The following is a 21183-nucleotide window of genomic DNA, read 5'->3' on the forward strand; positions in this document are numbered from 1 at the left end:
TTTCATGACTTGGCTGTGGTTGTCTACAGCAGTTGGTTCAAATTTCTGACTAGTTGAACAATTTGATTTTAAAAAACAAATTGCAATTGGGTCAAAATTTTGAATGAGTTGCAATTGGTGGAGAGCAACACTAACAGTCAACTCACTGTAAATACAATAAAAACTTTATAAATATACATTTTTCTTTTTGTGACATAAGGTTACATGTTCATATAAAATAATCAATGTCAGGACCAAAATGTCAAAGATTATTTAAATTCATATATGTTACATGATATGGCACTCATAACTTCAGAATTCTTTGACTTTTAACTTTAGTAGTCTACCAAAATGTTGAAAATAATATGGCACTATTTCTTTGAGTAGTCTTTTCTACACCAATGGAATGTAAACAAAGTTCATTCAGATTTGTCCTCATCATTTTGGTCGTCCAGTTGCTGAAAAATAAAATAAACTACGTATAAATGCTTCCAGTTGCTAAAAAATATAATAAGCTTCATACAAATATAAAAGCTTTACCCAATATCTAAAATTATGTCAAGATCTGTTCAATTCTATGATGAAACAGGATGAAAAACTTTTATTGATGTAATTTGTAAAGTAAAATAACAAAATTCATGTAAATTATGTAATATTCTACAACTTTTTAAGGTTCATTCTAAGTAAATTCATCGGCATGCGTCAATAGAACAGCATAGGCTTTCAAAATATCACATTTTCATGTTCAGTGATTACTGAAAAATCTGGGTCAAACTTGCAATTTGGTCTATATTTATATCAAAATGCACATGTGAATTAACTCAAAAATTGATGTGATAAACCAAAACTACAATCTACCTAAAACCAACTCTTTTACTTTATATAGTGATAGAGACATATGGCATGCTAGAAAACATAATAAACCCTCCCTTTCTATCAAAGGTCTAACAAATATTCTAAATGTTGCCTCGGTCTGATAATATTATTTTCAAATCTAATTTGAACCCCGGATTGTATAATTACAATCAATATAAATTGACAAATTATCTAATAAAATTGAGAAAGGAAATGGTGAATATGTCAAAGCGACAACCACCCGACCATAGAGCAAACAACAGCCGAGTTTGTTTCAATACTTCTAGCACAATTATTTGCAATAATATGTTTGCTATTTTCTATCATTTTGCCTTTAAAAGCACTATACACATTTTAATATTGTTGTTCAAATTTCCAGATGATATATTTTGTGTGCTTTTCAATTTTTGAAAGTGTTTGTAAGGATCAAGGATAGGAATGAATCCAGGATGTTTTACTTACATGAATGTGCTTGCAATGCACTTTCAAATTCCTCACCAAGAATCAATACAAAATCATGTATTTTATATACATGTTGTCGACATCAGGCATTTATAAAAACATATAACACAGGTAAAGTGATTTCATAAAAAGCTCAAGCTGTGTTTTCATTACAAAGCTGAAATCAAAGCACTCTTGATGTTGTGAGCCTGTGAACCAGTTGAATCAGTGGTCTGACATGATGACAAAAAGTAGCATATCAGTACATGTAATTTATCTAGTACAATGTACTTTTAAATCATTTCTATACAAACGTTTATTCAAAGCAGTCTGCACCATAATATTTTCTGACTTCTAGCCTGAAGACCAATATGCCATCTAATTTTTACTAATTAAGTTGAGCTCCAATGACTGGCATTGGTCATATAAGGGATATAAAAAGTTAGCAAATTTGTGCAATTGGATTTTTCTAGGTCTGTTTAATTTCCAATGATTTGATTAGATGCCTTTAAATTTTGAATTTTGTCCCATCTTAAAATTAGGAGTGGTGATAAAGAGAACGATTGGCTGGCTAAAATAAAATGTACAAATCAACAAACTTATATAATTATAAACAATATCAGATAAGTTTGCTCAATGAACAAAAATGAAAAAAAAGTCTAATTTTAGAAAGTTCTTAGCAGATGATCCAAAGCTTTGTATGTGCTGGTTATGATGTGACATGGAAATAAAGGTAGGGAGGAGTGTAACCACAAGGGGGAACAAACCTAATCACTATCCAGTGATCTATATTTGGTAAAGTTATTAGTATTACTATGTGGTCTGTCATTGTGTATTGGAGCTCCACTCTCTTCCGCAAGTAGTGGCTTCCTATCAACTCCAATTGGCTGAATTAGATTGAAAACATGTGGAAATGAAATCAGAATTTTTGCTTCACTTGAACCACTTCTTTATAATAAATAGAACAACTAACATTGGCTAATAAGGTCACCAAATGTAAGTCAATGCAACAGTTTTATTTTTAAGTCAAGGTAATAGTTACACAGTGTGCAACAAATTTATCCATATTTTGTTATCACAACTATTATTTAATTAGGGGGGGGGGGGGGGTTCACGATAAATTCCATATTTAGGACAATTGCACACTGAGCCATGACTTTATCCTATTATTTATTATTTTTTTCCCCTGATAAATTCCGTATGGGAACAATTGCACATTGTTTAGAAATTCATCATGACTTCCATTAAGATTTTTCTGTTTGTTAGCAAAAGATTATTTGTATATCAAATAAGTTTGTGTGGGAAATTTATTTTTCTATAAGTCAATGGTATAAGGGAGATAATATAATTGACTTACTAGAAAATTGCACTGAAATGATTAGGACAATATCAGCCAATCAAATTTGTGAGAAATTACTCTAAATCATTAATAGTTATCCAATGAGGGGTGGCATATCAGTGTATGATCATCCTGATAACCGGAGTCCAGAGGGGGATCTTACACTGACACCCCAAGTTTGGGAATGGGATAACTATTTTACATCCCAGCTGTTTTAGATTAGACGAAAAACTATTTACAATTCATAAAATCTCTAGTTTAGAACACCACACAACCATTTTAATATACTTTATATATTACTACATAATATATACACTTTAAATATGACCCCTGAACACGATGTTTCAAGCATGAAACCATGTCAACTCGCCCCACTGGCCCACACTAAATTGCCACTTTCTATAAAATTGCCCCACTCTTGTTTACCAACTCACCCCACTTATAAAAAAGTTAAATTCCATTGAACAATCAGTCTAACAACTCGCCATATTTATGAAAATGTGTAGAATAATCATAGACAATGTTGAGGCAATCTGATTTTGTTGCTGTTAGAAATTAGGAAAATTTTATAGAAAATATGTTTACATGTATGTTAGTTGTTAGTTGGCAAAATGAAATTGCAAGTGGTGAAAAATATATTGTTTTTGCCAAAGACTCACTCAGGTGGCGAAATATGAAAATTGACCCAGGGGAAACCCTGCTTACATCCTTGTCATATAGACCAAATGGTAATCATACCACATCTCCTTACTTTTACATAGATGTTATTAATTAAAATATCAATAGACACTCGTCATAACTTTATATTGATTTCTTTTTTTTTCTTTGAAATTATTTCACACTAAATTTTTTTTTAAATTCACACATTTTAAAATAGCCTTTAAACACCCCTGAAGTTTCTGTAGTAGCATGGTTGGTTTGGATAGAAAGCATTAATTGAGTTTACACAGCACTCACTATATACTAAAATCCTATCAAGTTATAAGCAATGAACTAAAATGCATTACCAGTTGATCAGTTTGTAGAAGGGTTTCAAACTGAAATAGGTTATACTTTGTGTTGGCAATTTGTATTGTAATAGGACAAATCCTCTGATTAAACATAGCAACATAAAACTACATCTGATACAAAAGCAATAATAATAAAGGGCTGCGCTTAAGCGCATGATACGCCCGTTGCTCTTTTAACTTGTCTTTTATGCTTTAAATGAATTTATATGATCAACTAGAAATATATATACAAATCAAAAGGGATGTTACATTAATATATTCACCAAAGTTTCATAAAATCCCCCTTTTTTAAGTATAAAAATTCATTACTTAAGAAAACGTAAAATCTAAAATTTATAAAAATGGAAAGGGAGCTTATGTCAATAGATATAAACAATTTATCAAAGTTGCATAAAATTTTGTGAAAGTGTTAGTTATTGTCCCAAAATTGGAAAATCCCCCCTTTTTTAAGCATAAAAATTCATAACACGGAAATGTAAAATCTGAAATTTATAAAAATTGAAAGGGAGCTTACATCAATAGATATAAACAATTCACCAAAGTTTCATGGACATTGGTGAAAGCCTTTTTGAGTTATTGTCCGAAGTGTTGAAAATCCCCCTTTTTTTATGAATAAAGCCCCATAAATCCAAAACTTAAAATCTGAAATTTATAAAAATTGAAAGGGAGCTTACATCAATAGATATAAACAATTCACCAAAGTTTCATGGACATTGGTGAAAGCCTTTTTGAGTTATTGTCCGAAGTGTTGAAAATCCCCTTTTTTTTTATGAATAAAGCCCCATAAATCCAAAACTTAAAATCTGAAATTTATAAAAATTGAAAGGGAGCTTACATCAATAGATATAAACAATTCACCAAAGTTTCATGGACATTGGTGAAAGCCTTTTTGAGTTATTGTCCGAAGTGTTGAAAATCCCCCCTTTTTTATGAATAAAGCCCCATAAATCAAAAACTTAAAATCTGAAATTAAAAAAAAACCAAAGGGAGCTTGCGTCAATAGATATAAACAATTCACTGAAGTTTCATGGAAATTGGTGAAAGTGTTTTTGAGTTATTGTCCGAAGTGTGGACGATGGACGGACGGACGGACAACGGTATACCATAATACGTCCCGTCTAAAAGACGACGGGCGTATAAAAACTATATTGCAAAAATCCAAGAAAAATTGCATATTTTAAATTAGTTAAAGTGATTACGGGCTGTTGCAGCCAATGCAACAAAATATCATAATGCTCTGAATGTAGCATAAATGGTAGACATGATAATTTTGGTCCATAAAAATTAAGATAAGGTTCTTGTAAATCTTCAACTTCTTGAATGTGATAAAACTTTGTTGCTTTTAGTTCTTTGCTGGGGTTAATTTTGTTGTTAAACATCAATAATGGTGATCATAAAAGATCATATGATTGATTTTGAACGAAAAATGTAACTGAGAAGTCTTAATTTTAATTCTCTCAAAGTTGTGTAACGGAAACAGAAGAGTATAATAATATAACAATGCAAAATTCACTTTAAAACAATTAATAACCTTCCCAGCTCATCAGCTCACCTGCCTTATCTTATTTGTATACTAAATGCAAAAAATACAACAAGAAGAACTGTGGGCTATCGGTCACTAATGATACTTCACTTTTATTGCTTAGTAAATAGAAGAAATATGAATCTGAAAACTCATTACAAGGAAAGGCCTGATCACATGAAGCCTGATAGCCTTAGCTATGAGAATTATAACAAATGTATCAAACATGTAAAAACTTCTGAAAAAAAATCTCAAAAAAGTCAAAAATACACAAAGTAGGTCACAGTGACTTACTTTGTCTAGAGTCTTATCTGATAAAAAACAATATGTTGTTGATATATATATATTAAAATACCTTATATGCGTCATCTCCAACCACTTGTAAGTATTTCTTATCTTTGTAAAGATTTCTAGCCTTCAGGAAATATAATACCACTATATCACAAAAAACTGTAGCCTAGAATAAAATAAACAAAAAATTAAAATCAAACCCTTGTGGTCAATATACCTTAGAAATATTTTATAAGAAAAATGTGTCCTTTTTTTTTTTTATGTCATTTAAGATGGAATATCTAATATTGTTAGGACTGTTTATACAGTATGGTACATCTTGATAGAATATTGCTATAATCAATTTCAACTAACAATCTTAAACCATGTGTTTCTTTCAATTGTTTTATGTATTTAAAAAAAAATAAAGTTCAGTTTTCTGTCTATATCACCAGTATACTAAAGTTGCTTTTGGATACAATGCCTTACATGCTGTGTAACTACTCATGATTTCAATAAAAAGGTTGATAACAGATATATGTTCCAATTGTTGTTACCACAAAATTTTCCTCTTTCCTCGAATTGACCTCCAGAATTAGACTTAAAATACTCACCATACCCAATATAGCCAATCCACTACCAACATTGATCAAAAAAGGCTCCAAATTAAATTTACCAGCCTCCCCAGTCACTGACAGGATGAATTTGATACCAAAGGCTTTAAATAATGTCCTGTATTCTGTATCATTTTCCTTATAATACTTAGCATATCTGTAAATAAATCAAGAATGTATCAGAAAGAGAAACAATGTTGATCAGTTACTAGACCTGCTTTCACCTTTAGCGCCACCTTTTAAAATATAAAATATTTCAAATAAGAACTGATGGTAATGTTTGTGTTGGGTTTATGATGCTCACAACTGAGTTTCTATGTACTTTTTTTTCTAATTTATGTAATCTCTTCTCTTTTTTTTTGCCATGGTGAATGTCCTCGGAATGTAGCATTTAACCATCTATATCAGTTTTGTTATTTAATATTGCCGACTGATAATCTTCATACATTGGTATTGCCAGGAGACTGTGAGTCACTAAAAATTGATAATTAACCATTACAAAGTTTACAGCATTCCAAAACAAGCTTAACTAGCTTTACATAACAATTCAAGCAGTTCTTGAAGTTAGATATGAATTTAATGTAAAAAGGAACGAGAGCTAGGTTGGTCACTTAAAAGAACAAAAAAAGTTCCCAAAAATCAGGCTCCAGAATTATTAAAATTATGGGAAGAAATTTTGTGTGCCTTAAGGATGTACTTAGGTGAGGTTTTGGAATTTGTGTCAAATGTTCGGACTCCTTGGTGTTTTTCCATACAATACAATGTAAAATATTTTGCCCCATAACACCCATTTATTTTTTCATATAAGACTTATAGCTCATGAAAGGTCATTTACCAAAATTTTTAAAGATTCTAAATTTTCTTTCTTTTGTTTTGAGACCCAAATAATATCAATGCAAATATAAGGTAAAAGTCCGAGTCAGCCTTTTCCCGCCATATTTTAAATCTCAAATATCTCGAAAAGGAGGTCCATGACCTATCTATATTTTTAGCTTATCTTTATCCTTAATTGATGCTCTACCAGCTTATAGTATCAGTTTTAATTTCTTAATTTCTTAATTTTTACCTAACCTCACCTAAGTACATCCTTAGCATAAAGAAGAAGAGTTAATACTGCAACCTATCACATGATTAACATTTTCTTAATTCCTGTGGTTTCATTAATTTTTGTTAGTACTGATTTTCATGGATTAAGGAAAAAAATGTCTTTCTGTGAACCGGGTATATTAGATTTTTTTGGTTTTACAAAAGTCTGTTTAACAGACTTTAGAAAATGTTTACTGTGTTGAACATTTAAATACATGGTACACCTGTCACTAAAAAATCCATGAAAGTTGATATCCCACAATTAATACTGAATCCACAGAATATAAAATATAGTACCTGAAATTATATCCTTTAGATATTTTATAATCAGAACTATCAAGACGTCGAAATATGTATTTAGGAACACAATCAGATTCACTGAGATCTAAGTTACAGTTCCACTGTATCTGTATTTCTATTACGCCACCCTAAAATGGAAAAAAATAGAAAATCATAAATTGACAGTAGTAGAGATCAACAAAAAATAATACCATGGACAGATTAATGCATCAAGGATGAGCTTTAAGAATGTAACAATAGAAGCCTATGATTCATTTCACCAAAAAATACTTGGACATGTTAGAAGTCATATTCATTTCAGTATATCATACAATCACTTTTAGTTGTAAGATTTTTTTGTGAAAATAGACCAAAGTTTCAGTTGACTATTCAAATGATGAATAATTTGTTATGCCATCAAAGGATACCCTTGAAATGCACAACAGCTCCTCATCTTGTTTTAATATCCTTTTAATTGTCTAATTTTGGATTTTTTTCCTTTTCAACTTTAATGCTGTTTAATGTCAAGCACAAGTGATGAGAAAAGCTTTGTTAAATGTTTATGTGGTGCATCAAATTAAAGTTGGTATCTTTTATACTTTCACATTGTTGTTTTACATCCAAAGTTATGAAATTTTCAGTCAACTTAACGCTGCATAATTTGTAACATTCTCATGTTATTAATAGCTGTTTCATTCATCCTAATAGAAAAATAGCAATTAACCTTTACAGAATCATTCAATGAATTATTTGTCCACTTTTCTATTTTAGGTATCCATGACAGCCATGCTATTTATTTATAATAATTATAACATGTATAATGTAATGAAGTAAAACATTACCGAGCCTGCCATTTCTTCGTAGCTACTTCCCGTTAGATTTACAATATCATTCAGAATGAAAATAGGACAATACTGATCCTCTGGGTGGTTTTGATTAAATCGACAACTCGATAACATTGAATTGTTAAAGAAATCTAAAAGGTTTCTCCTGAAATGAGCAAGATATGGATCAATTAGTAAAAATTACCAATCAAATTTTTTTTAAATGTCTAAATAATTTGAAAACTCTGCCTGGAGGCTAATCTAAAGAAGTATCTAAACAAAGAATCTATTATTATCAGAAATTAGACCATCTTTAAAACATCCATATCCAATAAAGCATGCTTATATAGAAATGGCTGATCTTTGTAATGTTTTACCTGCAAAATGTTAAAAAGTGTACCTTAATAAAGATAACATGTGTGTGCATCATTTATAAGGATACACAAGTACCAAGCAACACCACCCATGCAAAATAATAGCATTATAACAAGATTTCACTGTGGACTCTCATTGCCAAAGTAAAATATATATGTGGTTCCTGTTACATAATAAAAAAAATAAGAAAGATAAGGAAATTAATTTCTCTTTCATTTTTAAAATGTCATTAAAGAAGATAAGATCTAGACCATTGTCAGTTCTTGTTAAAAATAACTCCAATAAAGTGCTTTGAGAACGGTATTTTTTATAAAAATCGGTCAGAAACCACAAATATATTTTATTTATTTTATTTTGGCTTATATCTAAACATATATGTCCCATAATCCTCTGCTTCAAACATGTCTACCTCTTTAGCCATAGCTGAGTAATTTTCTCCAGCTTCTCTGACAATGGTTTCTAAACGTAATATAGGACAATCAATGGAGTGTGAACCATAGTTACAAGTCTGGAAAAACTCATCTGAAGCATTGTCTGGTAAATTTCTCCTGTTAATATGTAAAACTTATATTGTTAGTAATATAATATTGTTATTGAAAGTACTTCGTATTGATAAAGACATCAACCTGAAATATCATAGACATTTCAAATTCCTCTGATATTTAATGAATAAAAGACAAAGTTACAAAAAAAGAGGCGGAATAAAATCATAACTATATATAGAGAGTTAGACTCCCAAAAAGCATGCACCCTACCTTTGTATTCATTTGAATATACATTCAGTGTTGACCTAGACCTTGCAGACAAATGTTTCAACCTAATGCATTCACATCATATTTCCTGGTACTTGACAACAAAATATCAAGCATCATTTTTATCCTTCAAGGCATTCAAAAGTTAGGTGCACTTTGCTAGTGTGCAAAACCTCAAACTTAATTGACAAGGACTGTTAGTTTCCTACCGAAGATTGTAGTTCTTTCTGGGCACTTTATCTTTCTCCACCAATAAAAACTGACCGTCATGAAAATAGCACATAAGTGCTAAAAGTGGTGTCAACACCAACCAATCAAAATTTAATACTAGTATATAGAATTTTTGATATTCAAATTATTCACTTAGACCTTGCACATGAATATTTCAACCTAATTTATAACACATTGGACCTTGTTTGGCAACCAAACACCATCAATTATCCTTCACGGCATTCAAATATTACTTTCAATCAGAAGATGTCATTTTGAATTAATTTGTCGTCTTTGAGAGACATTGACTTCACAGACAGACATTTCAACCACATCACTTTTAACGGTGGCCAACAATAATATTAAATATTGTTAATATTTTTCTAGGCATTCAACAGTCTTGATCCAGAAACAAAGGAGGGACAAATAGTGATTATAACATGTGCCTTACATAAGTTCTCAGTTTATATAATTCACTAGATCTACAAAACAGACAGCACATTTTAAATGTACTGCAAATGAGATTTACTGTAAATTTATCCTTGATTTTTTTTAAATTCCAATAGGGAACATATTTTACACAATTGTAGATTCCTGCTATCTTCATTCATGTATCTATTAGCATAAAGTTACATGGTGTGACACTGTGAATCTGGCCTTCATCATGCAAGATGCATGCAATTTAGATCATGCAAGTTGCTTATATTTTACAAGTCTATCCATAGCAGTGTGTAGACTTGTAGTTTTGTTCGTTTAAATGTACTTTTATCATTCTAAATATTATACTCATTCTATTCATTCACCGTGCTTTATTTGTAATTCATTTGATTATATAACTCAAATTTTAGGCACCATGATTGGTTAATATAATTATCTTATTATAGAGGTACATATATCAAAGAAGGTGTGTGTAACAGGTTAGATTTTTGCAATATGCTTACATGCCACTTTTTTAACTCATGTTTACAGTCTGCACCAAAATATTTTCTGACAACTAGTTTGAAGACCAATATTTCAACATTTATCTTAAGTGTCTAAGTTTTGCAAACTTACAAGTGCCAATAAAATTTTACTTGTCTGAGGCATCAGACTAGTGGCTAATGGTGCAGACTGTGTTTAAGGGCTGAAAGGCTGTTTTCTATTTTCTATGATGTTCTATAAGCATTGTACCTAAAAGACTAAAACCAATTTTAAGTTCATTGTGAAATAACATATTTGTTTTCAATTTCACTAGTACACTGAAATTCCTTAAATACCCTTTGTGCAGTTTTAAAAAGCATTCTATTCCAGGGGTTGTATTTCTCATTATGATTTCCTTGATAGAAGGTTGCTGCTCTCAAGAAAGCTATAAAACCAAGAGTTCCAAACGGTGAATTTGAAATCCCTTATTATATTTTACGGAGGCCATCACGAGTTATGGCACTGTTATGGAATATCTGTTTCACAGTTAATATCAGATATGTCCTTATGTCGTAACTACAATCCTGTTCCCTTTTCAAGAATGTGACCTACTAAATTAAACTATCTACCGGCTATGTAATAACATGAGCAACACAAGGGTGCCACATGTGGGGCAGAATCTGCTTAACCTTCTGGAGCACCTGATATCACCCCCAGTTTAGCATGTTTATTTTTCTATGTTGTGTCTTGTGTACTATTGTTTGTCTATTTGAATTTTTCTTTTTGGCCATGGCGTTGTCAGTTTGTTTTTGATCTGTGAGCTTGAATGTCCTTCTGGTATCTTTTGCCCCTTTTTTTATCAAAATATATGTCTTACCTTTTCACTTTAAACTTAGGAAACTGTATATTGTTTTTAATAAACACTGTAAAATCTTTTGATCCTAGAAGTGCTGGTGGCTCAGGTCTGAAAGACAAGAACAAATCATTATCAAGAGTACAAAAAAGGTATACTTTAATATTGTTAATCTATATCTGGTAAAGCTACATCTTAGAAAGACTAGCCAACTTATTTTTGCAAAGAATTCTGCCTAAGCTGGTGCTAGGGGCAGTCTTCAACTTGATGTGGGAGTTCTTTTGCTCTGTGTTGAAGGGATCCTTTAAAAAAATGACTAGCTATAAAAGCCCTGTTCCTTTACTCTTTTATGCTTTTTGCGTAGCATGTACTAATTCTGTGTCATGGATGGATACCACATATCCTCTATTCTTTATATTCAAATAGATGCACTATGATTAGAAGTGCCTTGGTTGTTTGGATATAGTTAATGTGACCTACCGAATTAGACTATTTACCAGATTTGTTATCACATAAGCAACACGACGGGTGCCACATGTGGAGCAGGATCTGCTTACCTTTCCGGAGTACCTGAGATCACCCCTAGTTTTTTGGTGGGGTTCGTGTTGTTTATTCTTTAGTTTTCTATGTTGTGTCATGTGTGCTGCTGTTTGTTTGTCTTTTTCATTTTTAGCCATGGCATTGTCAGTTTGTTTTAGATTTATGAGTTTGACTGTTCCTTTGGTATCTTTCGTCCCCCTTTTACTTGTCTAAATAACAGATCTAGGCATTGTGAATTTGTTTCATGATTTGATTACATCACACACAATTAAATTTGTATTTACCGCTTAGAGTGATATCTCTTGCTGTTGGCCATTTCCTCGTAAGATATATTAAAAATTTGATAGCTTACATCTTAAGACAAAACAATATAACCACATTGTAAGAAAATCTTCTCCTCTAAATGTGGTTAAAATATTCTTCCTAGATGTTAAAGCTATATAAACCACCATCTTACACACTTAATAAACCACCTTCAGTTTTGTGAAATCTATTGAAACAGAAATCTGGATATACTTCACACATTTTGCAGTTCTTTATATGTAAAATTATTGTAGTTCTTAAAAGGATCATAATTTATCATACATTACATGAAGCACTGAACATTTTCAGTTCAAGACAAAGACATTTTAGTAAATGAAGTTTTGTTGCCTTGGATAAATAATGGCTGTCGACCTTTTTAGGTAAGAGATTTTTCTGATTGTTTTTTTTGTTATCATACATACAATATTCTAACTGAATAACTGAATGTCCAATTTTTTTTTTATTTTTAACAACAAACATTCAAATTAATCTTTTCATCAATGAAAAATAAAAAATATGTCAGCTACATTGCATTGTTAGTCAAGTCAAACTAAGACTTAACCTCAAACTAATTGCAACAGAAAATGTTTAAGTTCTAATCTATAGCTTTATGCCCTTAATATACACAGAAAAAAGTCCCATAAAATCTAACTTGAGGAAAACTCAAAATCAGCATTTTTATTTTCCTATGGAAATTAACATTGGAAGGGGAGATAACTCTGCGAAAATGAGTCTTTTTTGGTCAGTTTTTGGTTGATTTTCTTGAAATTTATGTACAGTACGATACTTTGATGGGGTTATAAGGTGATATTTGACTAAATTATATAATCTTCTGCTCATGAAATGTACAAAACCTAAGTGTTATGAGTAGTTTGATTTTTTTTGTACATTTTCATTAAAGAAATTGCAAATTTGAAGCTTTGTGACCATTTGGAAAAATAATGTGAAAATTTGGTATTGTTTATATCTATATATTATATCTTTTCAGCATTTAACTTGTCTAAAGAAACTTTAAACCACAAAAAGAATAAAACATGCTTAATTATTTTGATTAAATTTGAGATTCTCTTGAAATTTATGTACAGTATGATATACTTTGATGGGGTTATAAGGTGATATTTGACTAAATTATATAATCTTCTGCTCATGAAATGTACAAAACCAAAGTGTTATGGGTAGTTTGATTTTTTTTGTGCATTTTTCATTAAAGAAATTGCAAATATGAAGCTTTGTGACCATTTTGAAAAAATAATGTGAAAATTTGGTATTGTTTATATCTGTATATTATATTTTTTCAGCATTTAACTTGTCTAAAGAAACTTTAAACCACAAAAAGAATAATACATGCTTAATTATTTTGATTAAATTTGAGATTCTTTACCTTGACATGTTGAAAAATTCAATAAATGGTCAACTAATGAATTACGAAATCTAGATTATAGCTTGATAAAAGATATACCTGTAGAGTTGTTTGTTATACCCTATAAAGACCGCTAAAAAATCAAGAACCAATACACTCTGATGAATAGAAGCGGTAAAGTTATAATTTTGTATCAATTTTTATTGATATTTCTGCCTTTTTTGCAAGAGTTATCTCCCTTTTCAATGCAAATCTACATAGAAATTTTAAATGGTAACTTTTTTTGTCTTCCTCAAATAAGATTTTATGGGACTTTTTTCTGTGTATATTTGGGGTATAATGCTCAAGATTAAAACTTAAAAATCTTCTGTTGCAATTACTTTCAGGTTAGGGTCAAATTTATGCTAGATTGACTGGACTATGTGTAAACATGGTAAACAACAAATATTTCGACCAGAGCTTTACCAGAAATATGGGAAAAGAGGAAAACACAATATGGTGATTTTTTTCCACAATGGGATATCTGACCTTTCTGTCAGATGATTGAATTCAGAATTGTATACTTTATATTTAGGCTACATTTAAAAGAATGTCTGTTTCCCCTCCCCCGGGCCTACCCTTTGTAAATAGACCAGGAAGGCAGGTTATTTTATTTTTTAACTGGATGTCATAGCATGATCACATGAATGGTTTGACTTGTCCAGTCGAGGCCACTAGCCAGTTGTTTGTGCTCAATTTGAGTGTATAAAAAATAATTATGTTTTTTTTTGTGGAAAATAATTTTTTGACCAGTGGGGGGAGGGGAAACAAACATATTTTCTTATTTTGGCCTTGGAGTCTTCCATCATTATCTAACAGTAATAATTAACAATTACAATTGTACTTCTTACACAGCAAGTGGATAAATAAACCTGACTTACATTTTTGCGGCACCATTCTCTACAGGACACCATGCTCGTATCAAACAACGTCCAACTGTTGTATTACATTCCCCTGTTAATAAACCTGTTACAAGAAACAAATTAAAATTGAAGAGATTAAACTTGGGGAATTTGTCAAGTAGAGCATGAAGATTTCAGTGAAGTAGCTATTATTACTCATTAATATTCGTGGATTTCGTGGGTACAGAAGAACCACAAATTCAAATATTCAACGAATTACAAATTTTCTAAAGGAATATGTGCAGACTTTGCCAAAACAATGAAATTAAATATCCACAAATATTCAAATTTTCCTCAAACCACGAGATTGGTACCCATGAAAATAAATACATCCACAGTTGTTACTATTAATTACAGATCCTTCTAATAAGTCAAAAGACAACAGGCTCCTGCTTGAGAAAAGGTCCATAAAAATACAGCGGGTTAAAGCATTTAAACAAGTGTGAATCTTCACCATAACCCGAGACAGTAGTGTAACATTACAAAATAAAAAGACAAAAAATAAAATACCAATGAAAATGCATGGCTTAACTTGATTAAAAAGAAATTTAAACAAAACAAGTACACATACACTGGACACATAAGTTTGATCTATGACACAATATAAATACAATATTAAATGTAGGTGCCTATATAGCATAGACATTACATGTAGTGAAAAAAAAAGATGTGGGAACAGTGTGGAACAAACAACTCTAACCTGAGACAAAATGGTGTTAAATGAAACAACATATATACAAGTAAATTTAAATATAATTTAAATATAATAATTCTGATGTTAGGACTACAAAAGTACAAATTTTTAACAAAATTAATAAATTTATTGTTTATAGTTTGAGTAACCTCCATGCATGTAATTAGAGATAGATCTACACAATTAGAACTAAAACCTAATTTAATATGTCCAGCTGAAGGACTTTTCATACTGCACACTAACTTGATACAGCTATTCACCCTGCATTCTACAATACCTGTAAAAACTTACCATTTCCAGCTGGAAGTACTTTTCCTGCAGGACACTGACTGGATGTTGTACAGTTAGAACCTAACACCTTAGGATCCTAAAATATAGAAACATGAAAAACTAAAGTGTTTGTATATATTTCTATCTGTATCAGTATATTAAACATTGTACATCAAACATGTTGGTCTTAACCAAATGCAAACATCTTGACCTTGTAGTAAATTTGAATAACATGCATAGTTCTTTTTTTAATTATGCTCATATCAATGAATTTTGACTCCAGACAACAGCACATATTGAAATACCTAGACATGCTAGATATAAGTGTATGGATGGCAAGCATTGAATTTTAATGAATGAGTAATATATGAGTATACTTGATTGTATAATTGTCTTTTTCTTAAAAGTGTAATAAAATATATATTGATATCCTGTAAAGGAAAACATGTAAAATACCATCTCAATATACAATTCTGTTAAACACTGAGTATTTCCCCATTATCATGTAGAACCTAAATTATGTCCTTATGCACATCTTCAAGTAATTTTCTACAACTGTGTAATATTTAGGTCACAAAATAGTTTTCTTTTTTTGTGAGATGGCTATAAGGATGCACTTAATCATGTTATATGACTATAGATCACTTACTAATATGACAGTTGTTATCCATTGGTTTGATGTGTTATATCATTTGATTTTGCCATGTGATATTAAGGGACTTTCCGATTGAATTTTTCTCAGAGTTCAGTATTTTGGTGATTTGACTTTTTACTATGTTAGATCTAAACTTGATGTTTAACAGTTAATTTATCAATGAAGCATAAAATATATGTCAAAGTGACATTATTTCTATAATGATGTTTATGTAACTTGATTTGGACACAAATTTTAATATGAATAATGATCGAAGTTTGAAATAATTTATCAATGTGACCTTCCTCTGATAGCATGATTTATGTATATATGCTGTTTCTCCTAGAGATTTTTGTATGCCAAATTATATAGTATCATATTTAATGGTTTCAGGGAACTGGATGGGAAAACCATCTATACCCTTGCACATCCAAATTACTCAGACATTCCCAAAGAACTTTTTTAGGAACATAATATAAACTACATAAACCAATAACATGAATAACTTACCTCAGAGCAAATACCTATTGTCTGTTTAGGTGTTTCTATCAAGTTTGTTATCACAAAAAATGCATTATTCTCCTGAAAATTAAGATGAATTGAATAAATATAAGAATATTTTAACATAGGGTTACAATTAACAATGGTCTAAATAAAAAAATATTCCAAAAGCTTTACTGATTAACACAATGAAGAAAAATTATCAAAAAGGTAATATCAAATAAATACGTTTTTAATTTTTTTCAGAATCAAATAAAAATCAAAGAGCTGAATAGCTCTGAGGGGAAAGACGGCCCTTGTTTCTATTTAATTATTTTTTTTGGAAGGGGGGTATCTTTTGATAGTCTTCATATAAAGAATGGAAAAAAGAACAGCTAGAACATGTAGAAAGGTTGACGATATTGAAATCAATTGTTGTTTAATGTAATTTAGTTTCCTTAGTTTAGGATTCAATTTGGACCAATGGAAGAGATCTGCATCTTCTAAATCTAAACATATGATTAAAGTTGATATTTAATTATCTAAATTTCAAATGAATTCTGTCATTTCACAACAACTACAATATTTTTTGAAATCTTAATTGTGTACCACTGAACTGCAGGCTAGGGCCACTTTCCATTTTTTGTGACAGTACTCTTAGATTTTTAAGTTTTTTCTGAAGAAAAATTTGGACTGAAAAATCTATTCAGTTTTAACATTCCATTGATAAAGTTCCCAGTTACAACTCTCATCACAGGGAAACAGGTACTAATAAAAATAGCAATATGATTGATGTAAACTGTGTGAAGCTTGTTTCCAAATCCTAAATTTGAAATATTTGTAAATTTCATGAATAAATAAGTTTAAAGTACAAAATGCAACATTTTTTTTTTTTTTTACCATTACAATGATTATGTTGGTACACAAAAAATTCAGTTTTAATGGAAGACTACTAATCCAATGAAATGTCACATTTTAAGTGTTTAGATACATTAACTTTTATTTTAGTGGATAATTACTCAACAATTGAGGTGCTCCTGAATTGGAGGAAGATTCTCAAAACAGAATTTTTACAGAAAAACATGAATAAAATCGTTTCTCTCCCCTATCTCATGTATCCCCACGATCTTTGTTTACTTTGAAAGTTGTTCACCTACAAATTAAAGTATTGCATGTTGATGTTTGAATCATCTACAGCAAACATTATTATGTTTAAATTTTACAAATACCAATGTGTAATTTGTGCACGATCTCTGAGAATGATTTAAATAACCAGTGAAGGATATCCCTGCTTCTGCGTAGTGTGGCATTCCAAGAATGACGTCACTATAAAATACAATGTAGGTTGGATATATTTAGAATATCTCGTCATACTGATTTTTCCGGATTGTAAAAGAAACATAAACAGTGTAAAGGAGAGCTCAAGATACGATAATTTCGCGAGAAACAGAAGGGAAATGTGTAAATAAGTGTTTAAAGTCAAACTATTCATTTCTGGGTCTCCCTCTCTTCAATCTTAGTAAGATTTGTTGGGGGGTTTTCCATACTATAAAAACAAAATGAATGATGTGAGGGAATGTCACTATGGTCAACCCCATAGGGGATTGACGGCTTGAAGCCGTCTTCCCCAAAAATCTCAAAATAGGAAGCTGTCCTCTAACGATTAAATATATTTTTTCATGAGTTGTAGAACTTGGAATGTATTACCTTTGACTTAATATCTACAGTAGTCATCTTCTAACTTATTTCTAAGGCAGCAACCATTTGATTTTCTGGGGGGGGGCTATGGTTTTTTTTTCTGGACAAATAATTTTTTTCGCCTGCGGCGAAAAACAATTTATTTTTTTCGCGACAAGTCGAAAACAATTTTTTTCTTTCAATTTTAGCATTACATATAGTGGCAGCTGAGGGTGAAACAAACAATTTTTTTTTCTCAGAATCAAAAACAAATTATTTTTTTCTCCAAAAACTGGAAACAAACTTTTTTTTCCAAAAAAAACCATAGCCCCCCCCAGAAAATCAAATGGTTGCTGCCTAACACTGTCTATTGAATTGGCCAAGTTTGATGAAGATCAGACATAGTGCAAACCTTTTATTGAACATAAGGCATGTGTAAGGCATACCTCCTAACATTCAATTATGACCTCAGAATAATATTTCACCTAAGTTATAAAGAAGTTTTAACTGATCCTGAGTGAAAATAAGTTGCTACAGCATATCCATCAAGACTCTTTGATTAGACTGAACTGTATAACAAACTTTGGATGAGTGACATCGGACTAAGATGTAAATTTGTATTCACTCTCATCCCATATGGAATTTATTGACCCAATATATATTGTATAAGGTCACTAGCACATTATTTAACAATTGAATAATATCATGACAATAAACAGATGTACCATAAGGATTGAAAGGTTAGTCTTTTTTATTATTTGTTCATTACTAGAAAGAAACAAGTGTGCTTCTTCAGAAAGCAATCAATTCGCTCGTGTATGTTACAACGTAGAAGATTTTAGCAAGAGAAACTTATGTATAATTAACTGAAAAATTATTATACCAGGGTTTTCGATATCACAAACTGGTCAAAACATTTACTAAATTTTATCATCGGTACAAGGACATCATTCGTAAATATAACTCAACATGCAGACTTATACGTTCAGGTATTTCACATCCAATCTTTTATGGTAATATTCTTTACAAAGCACATAAATGTCAGTATTCACCTCAAAAGCTAACAAAACCTTTAACCAGACTTATTACGAAGGGTTATAATATAGTTACGATACTGTTGACAGGTCATTAAAGATTGCATATTTTGGCATATATATTGATTATAGGGTCTTTACATCCGAATTAAACATAATATAATAATAATAATAAATTCTTAATTTAAAGAGGGTAAACTCAGTTAGTTACAATAAACTAATCTTCCCTGAGGCCCTCAAACACATTTATTCTAAAACCAGTTGTTGGCATGACAAGGGTTATGTTCTTCTCATGTATTTTATGATGGTATAATACTTAACCACTAACAGGAAGGAGTGTGCTTGATGTTCATATAATGAAGACATAACCTTTTAATCAGTTTAATTGAGGTCTGGAGCTGGCATGTCAGTAACTGCTAGTTTAGTTCTTTGTTAATTTACGTATTGTTGTCATTTTGTTTAGTTTCTTTTGTTGCCTATTCTGGCATCGGACTCAGACTTCTTTTAAACTGAGTTTTACTGTGCATATTATTTAGTGTTTGTTTTTTCTACATTGGCTAGAGGTATAGGGGAGGGTTGATATCTAAAAAACATGTTAAACCCCACCATATTTTTTGCGCCTGTCCCAAGTCAGGAGCCTCTGGCCTTTGATAGTCTTGTATGATTTTTAATTTTAGTTTTATGTCTATAATTTGGAGTTTAGTATGACGTCCATTATCACCGAACTAGTATACATGTTTGTTTAGGGGCCAGCTGGAGAAATCCTCTGGGTGCGGGAGTTTCTCGCTGCATTGAAGACCCATTGGTTGAAAACTCTATGGTTGTGTTGTTGTATCTTTGACACATTCCCCATTTCCTTATATGTCCAAATGTGAAACTTGCCATACTGACCTAATAACCATGAAATGAGATCAAGGTCAATGAAACAGTGCCAGACAAACATGAAAACTGTACAATCATTCCATAAACCAAATATGGTGGACTTAATTGCTAAGTCGTTAAGTATGATAAACAGATCAAACCACAATAACTTAACATTAAGCAATTGAACCATGAAAATAAGACTAAGGTAAATTAAAACCTGCTTGATCAGTTTATGTATAATATAGATACAATAGTTCCACACACCACATATGGTTTACCTACTTCTAAAAATGTCTAGAAATAGAAACATGACCACATAATACCTAACCATTATCACTAATCCATGAAATGAGGTTGAGGTCATATTGACACTGCCTGAGCTAGCTAGCTGGGTGACATATGGTTATCATTTTACTCATAATCTGTGAGAAATTCACATGAAAAAAGACAATTTATTACTTTATGATTTTGAGATGAAGAACAGCAATAAAACCGCTGTTCCTTTGCTTTTTGTGTGACTTTTTGTTGTAGTTTTTTGTGTCAAGGTTGGATACTCCTTTATATTTCTATTATAGTTTTGTAATCAGTCATTGAACCCTCAAAATAAGGTAATTTCAGCACAATGAACATAACACTGAGCAGCTTTATACTGTCTGTGCAGATTCAAACCTATCTGCATATATGCATGTATACAAGTTATTATGAAAGCATTTAATTGTGTATAATTATGATAAGAAAAAATGTCAACAAAAAAACACCAATATCCCAAGAGCTTGATCTGCTCAATCAATAAAATTGGTTGAGGGTTGATACAAGGTGTGATATTTAAATTTAAGCCATATATCAAATACACTTTATTATTATTATCTCTATACATTTGTTTCAAGAGAAATACTGATTAAGCTGGGTTTGACAAAACCTTTTTCACCATTACGGATATTGATGATGTGACGTCATACAGATTGAGGATTTGATAAAGCTTTTGTAACTTTGACTGATATCATTATCATCATTGATGACTGATTAGCACAATTGCCATTAATTGTATTACACATACTATTTACATGTATTTACAAC

The 21183-nt window shown here is 30.9% G+C and overlaps 1 protein-coding gene across 6 annotated transcripts in view; it reads right to left on the bottom strand.

The window, feature by feature from the left end:
* Positions 1–235: 235 nt before the first annotated feature.
* LOC143075318 (P2X purinoceptor 4-like) overlaps positions 236–21183 on the bottom strand; it is a 39583-nt gene continuing 18635 nt past the window's right edge. The window contains exons 3-12 of one of the 6 annotated variants that reach the window (XM_076250699.1): positions 16562–16633; positions 15439–15514; positions 14433–14517; positions 11334–11420; positions 8238–8385; positions 7414–7544; positions 6031–6187; positions 5502–5603; positions 2090–2162; positions 236–437 (exon numbers count right to left, since the gene is read on the bottom strand). In XM_076250699.1, the coding sequence (XP_076106814.1) occupies positions 418–437; positions 2090–2162; positions 5502–5603; positions 6031–6187; positions 7414–7544; positions 8238–8385; positions 11334–11420; positions 14433–14517; positions 15439–15514; positions 16562–16633 (951 nt within the window). In that variant the 3' untranslated portion in view covers positions 236–417. Of the gene's footprint in view, positions 438–2042; positions 2163–3621; positions 3652–5501; positions 5604–6030; positions 6188–7413; positions 7545–8237; positions 8386–9003; positions 9143–11333; positions 11421–14432; positions 14518–15438; positions 15515–16561; positions 16634–21183 lie in introns of all 6 variants that reach the window. The other 5 variants (XM_076250697.1, XM_076250700.1, XM_076250698.1 and 2 more) reach the window with 5 other exon arrangements.

This window comes from Mytilus galloprovincialis, chromosome 5 (genome assembly GCF_965363235.1).
Source record: "Mytilus galloprovincialis chromosome 5, xbMytGall1.hap1.1, whole genome shotgun sequence".
Lineage (NCBI taxonomy): Eukaryota > Metazoa > Mollusca > Bivalvia > Mytilida > Mytilidae > Mytilus > Mytilus galloprovincialis.